The sequence below is a fragment of the Saccostrea cucullata genome, unplaced genomic scaffold (genome assembly GCF_032062105.1).
Source record: "Saccostrea cucullata isolate Sc308-1 unplaced genomic scaffold, CSIRO_AGI_Scuc_v1 ctg15263, whole genome shotgun sequence".
Lineage (NCBI taxonomy): Eukaryota > Metazoa > Mollusca > Bivalvia > Ostreida > Ostreidae > Saccostrea > Saccostrea cuccullata.
In genome coordinates, this window is record NW_026941482.1 from 7,828 (window position 1) to 13,093 (window position 5,266).

Here is a 5,266-nt window from a genome sequence, read left to right on the forward strand (position 1 = left end):
TCCAAGAATTTGTGAATGGAGCATTGCGACCTTGTACATTGAGGACCATTATATTAGGCAGTGAACGTTTCCGGAGGATTGTATTTCCTATATAATCTTAAACTATAAATCATTTGAACTGCTGATTTTTATGGCAAGTCAAACGTGGCAATATTAGATCTTTGCCAGTTTGTATTTCCATTTGTATTGTATAATTTTTATTTGTATTCTATAATTTTCCATTTGTATTCTATAATTTTTATTTGCATTGTAATTAAATTGAAATATAAAGATATTATACATACAACTAAGATAGTAAAAACGGATTTTGAGGGACTGTGAGCCTTTACATTTACAACACAGTTAACAGGACGGAGGCGGCATTCCAGGATACTGTGGCGGGTTGGTGGGAGGAAATACAGCCGGGGGAGGTCCACTAGGGGGGAGATGAGGTCTAAACGGTGGGGGCAACCCACGCGTGGGAGGATAGGAAGGAACGCCCGCGTAGGAATACCCACCTGTAATTGAGAGAGGTCTAAAGTAAAATACAGAATATGAAATTGGAATATGAAAACTTCAGTACTTGTTATCCGATCAGGAGAGAGAGAGAGAGAGAGAGAGAGAGAGAGAGAGAGAGAGAGAGAGTTCACCTGGTGGTCCGGGAGGGGGGTGGATATTTGTAATGGAATGTATCTGTGTGGTGCCATTGCTCCGGATTTCCACCACCCGTGTTTGGTTTTGATCTTTCTTTTTACAGTAGACAATGGCGGCTATAACCACAACCAGGGCGACTACGCAGCCTACGACTATTCCGGCGATACTCCGACTGTCCCTGAAAAAATGTCTTGACAACATTAAATTCCAATTAAAAGGATCTGCTCCGATGGCTTAATTTTTAGAATTTATCTTATATAATTAATATGTTTACGGTGTGACCGTTGGGGCGAGCGCAGTTACGTACTATCATAAACCTACACATGTACTGCCTATCATTCAAGAAAAAGAAAGAAAAAAGAAAACAATAAAGAGAAATCACTTCCAAAGCCTCGGGATCGAGATTCCGAACTTCTCGGAAGTTTCCGAGAAAATCGGAAATACCCGAACCGTTAAAGTGACGAAAGTATGACGTCAGATAAAAAGTTCAGTTGACATAGGACGAAACGATATTTTTATGGCATGGACTGGAGATTGCATTAAATTGTTGCTCGTAATTTTTTTTCAAGTAATTTGTTGCTATATAAGCCACCATGTTGCTATGCAGCGCAAAGAATTATTGGGAGTTTGGAATATTTTCACGCGGTGAGATAAAAATTTCTTGGAACAATGTGCAGATTTCAACCCGAATTTCCTCCGTTCGTACACGTTAGTCTATTGAGCTCGCTACGCGAGCGGCGCTTCGCGCCGCCTCGCTGCGCTCGCTATAATGTATGATCTTTTTATTATCAATATTGAAATTACTGAAATGAAATAAATGAAAATGAAATGAAATACTAGTAAACAAATAAAAAAATGAATAATTAAAAAAAAAACAATGATAAAATACCCGGTAATTAAATAAAAGTACATGTAAATAATAGCGAGCGCAGCGAGCGTCGCGAAGCGACGCTCGTAACTGCGAGCTCTAACGACAACGCCTGGGCGAAGAGAAAATTCGGACTACTGCACATTCATTGTTTAGAATTTTTTGCTGCTGTTATTTTGACCCACAATGCATCACTTAGCAAAGTTGCGTTCTCGCGAGAATGACGGCAAATGTTCAACAAAAATTTCACTCGCTTTGATTAAATGGATACATATTGAAGATAAATTGTAAACGTAACTTTTTTCATTAACTTTCAGCACTGATAAGTATTTTCTTGGTATTTGTAACTTACATACGACGTCATGTGACGTCAGAGTCTAGACGCACCAAATGTCACGTTAAAACGTTAAAACAAATAGAAGAGTTTGCGCTCGCTCTAACGGTCGCACCGTCAACATATTAGAAAATAAATAGATAAATACTAAATCATAACATATTCTAAACTATCAAAATTAATGACGTAAAGTTTTGATGAGTTACAATGACTTTGAGTTGTAATAGGAGTACCAGGGGTGTAAAATATATGCTATAGTACTTACAAGTAACCTCTGCTGTCGTTGGAACAGTAATATCTGGAGTAGTTATAGGAATAGTAGCAGTAGGTGGCCTTAGTTTGTGACACTGCAACAAAATCATGTCTATATACTAAACACTTGTTAATACTCCATACATATATACTAAAGAATTCACTGTTAATTCAATTATAAATAAAACATTTTCCAGTTTTTTTTTAAATAAATCATTTTCTATTAGATAAAGCCGATAAAAAAATGAACCTTTAATTAATCTATGGTTAAAATTTTAATTAAACTAAAACTTACAAGAAATAAATATTAACCCAACGACAAGAGCTGCTGCCATCTTATATTTGTCGTTTTCTATTCTGTTACAACTTAACAGCACCGCCAGCAACATGCAATTGAATTCAATGGCATGTATTTTATATTTACTGTTTCTATTTTTTTTAGAAAACAGCAAACAAATAAAACAAACTTAGGTATGTTCGGAGTTTGTAGCCGCCATTGAATATTCGATACAGTAATTTAACTCAATTGATTTTCAAGTCCTACCTATAGATCTAGAACTAGAGCAGAAAAGTTAATTATGTTTATCAAACATATCTTTATAGATTTATTTTTTTTTTCTTATTCTCAGACACAGGTACTTGTGGACAGCCCCCAAGTACCTGTGTTCCCAGATGTTATCTTACGGCGTATTTGCCCGCAAGTTCTTTATTTTTGATATGATATCCTTAAACATGCAGAAAGTTTTTATGTGATGAATTCTTAATTGACAAATCTTCGTTTAAAGAACAGCAATGCCATAATTAATCCTATTGAAATGGAATCATCCTCAATCAGTATTCAAATCTTGACTCCCTTAGGGTAGTGTAAGGCTACATTGGTAAATCAACGTTTTACATAGGGATCTCTTATACCCTTATAAATGTCTTTCTGTATATTTATTACTAATAAAAAATCCAACAAAAGAAATGTTTATTACATCGGTCTAACAATTTCACTGTTAACTGGCCTGCCGGTCCAACATAAGAATTGTTAGACCGAAACGTCACTGCTACGTCACAAGTAATCGTTCAATATCGGCGACACGGAAATAGCCGAAGTTAAGAGCTGCAAGAGTTGTTGCTACCAGCAAGGTAAGGAAGAAGGGAAGAGTATGTTTTGTGATAAATAATTTTTGTAATACATTTGTATAATAAAAATATAATTAATTTTGTTCTTTCTCAGCTATTGTTTTTTTTATTTTCTGATAAAACCATTTTTTCCATATAAAGTAATTGATAATATAGTGTGTATTGATTAAATCTTAAGTGAGCACTGAAGGGTATCACAAAACAGTTATAGACTGGGATTCGGGCAACATATGATTTGTTGGACCTGAAGGTGAAAATGTTGCTCTTGGCCTGCGGCCACGGGAAACATTTTCACCTTCAGGTCCAACAAATCATATGTTGCCCTCATACCCAGTCAATAACTGCATAATATACGATTGGAAAAATCTGCTGATGACGAATAGGAGGGGATATCGATTCAGGTGAGTGCTGTGGTCTATAAGCCTCTTGATGAGTCTACATATTTATAAAACTAGAGTTGAATTTGATGACACGTCACTCTCTACCATTTGAGGTAAAAAATATTTCTTTAGATTAATAAGGATAGTTTCAGATGGCCAGACTTTTGAACATTACAGATGGTTTACAATTTCCTTATATTCTAGACATTTGTTATTCACACCATTTGCAATGAAATTAGGCCAAAAAATTTATATCGATGTAGACAACCATTTTTTTGTTTGTATCATCTGTCGTTAAAAGCAGTATGGCCCTCTGAATTCATATCCTTAATTTATCTTAATCATAAAATTAATTTGAAGCTACATGTACCTATGATGAACAGCGCGAGACCACTAAGTACTGCAACTGATGGCAGATGTCATTCGCTTCCCCTATTAGCGCTGAAATTTCGGATAAAGCATTTCTTGATCTAACATTTTTCTAAAATAACTTTTCTTATAAAGACTGATCAAGATATCTGTATGTAAATTCATTGGCCTTATCGTAAAGCGTAGAGAGAATAAAGTAATCAGAAGACTAAAACAATTACTAGTAGATTTATATTAGTAACATCTTTAAAGGATCTAAAACCAGGCGACACATGCGTTCCTTGCTGGACAGACTCTATCGCAGTCTTATACTATATGTGTGGCTGTTGTTTGTGCATTTATGAATTATCATGCTAGATTTTTTTGCTTGAAATACTGTATATGCTAGTAGCATATAAATAACTGACCACTCTCAGTCTTAGATTTAGTTACATCTTCAAAGAAACTACAAGTCACATCATACCTCAAAAATTTAAGATGTACATCCTATAATTTATTCGAGTGATTTTTTATTTTTTTTTTTTTTGTATTATTTGTAATAGAAGAAAGGTTTTTTTTCTTGCTGACCCCACCCCCTTTTCTTTGTCTTTTTTTTTTCAAAACACCTTTCACATTCTATAAACATAACTCTATATTGTGTGTAGACCCGATGTTATTGTGTACCAAATGATGAAAATTATTTTATATGTACACGTGAAAGTGTTAAATTAATAAAAAAAAAAAACAGTTAACGCTGAACAGTGTGTAGATGTGCATATTGCCAGGTAATTCCGATGTCAGTATTTTCTGGAATTTCGGTACTTTTCAACTTTGATTTTTGGCCATATTTTGAATATAGAAACGAACAGTTTGTTAGTTCAACTCCTCCTAAAACACTGCAGTGTGTATAGAGGTATATATTGCCATGGAGATTCTAATTCCATTATCTATCTAGAAACAACAGTACCCATTTAAATTTAAAACAGACAAAGATTTGATTGTTCTTATATGCAAGGGGTTTTTATGTTCTGATTTTTTTGCTATTCTTTTCAAGAACCACTGAACCAAACAACTTGAAACATATGTGAATCGTTGATTCAAATTTTCGTTTCATTGAAATCAGGCATCCAATGGATAAATAAATTTTAACGCTCTCCGTCGAGTACACTGTAACTCGATACTGTACTACTATGTTATCTTTTTCATTATATAGATTCCTCCACTCAGAGAAACCTATGTCCAATAAATTATCTACTTAATACCCAGTAGAAGAAGATTTTCTCTCAAGTGTTCACATGAGGTATTTGAAAAAAATGTTAATGC

The 5,266-nt window shown here is 34.5% G+C and overlaps 1 protein-coding gene across 1 annotated transcript; it reads right to left on the minus strand.

Annotated features, from left to right (window-relative positions):
• Window positions 1–334: 334 nt before the first annotated feature.
• On the minus strand, window positions 335–2,422 carry LOC134257899 (proline-rich protein HaeIII subfamily 1-like). The gene is made up of 4 exons (XM_062740471.1): window positions 2,383–2,422; window positions 2,101–2,182; window positions 630–811; window positions 335–497 (listed from the first exon to the last, which is right to left on the minus strand). Exons 1-4 carry the CDS (start codon window positions 2,420–2,422, stop codon window positions 343–345), a joined length of 459 nt encoding a protein of 152 aa, XP_062596455.1. The 3' UTR covers window positions 335–342.
• Between the last annotated feature and the right edge of the window lie 2,844 nt (window positions 2,423–5,266).

What these genes read in the sequence shown, in the direction of transcription:
- LOC134257899 (XM_062740471.1), bottom strand. Translation starts at nt 2,422, where the DNA reads ATGGCAGCAGCTCTTGTCGTTGGGTTAATATTTATTTCTT. An exon ending in AACGACAGCAGAGGTTACTT is followed by an intron (nt 812 to 2,100) that starts GTAAGTACTATA and finishes ACATTTTTTCAG; the next exon opens with GGACAGTCGGAGTATCGCCG. An exon ending in CCCCCCTCCCGGACCACCAG is followed by an intron (nt 498 to 629) that starts GTGAACTCTCTC and finishes TCTCAATTACAG; the next exon opens with GTGGGTATTCCTACGCGGGC.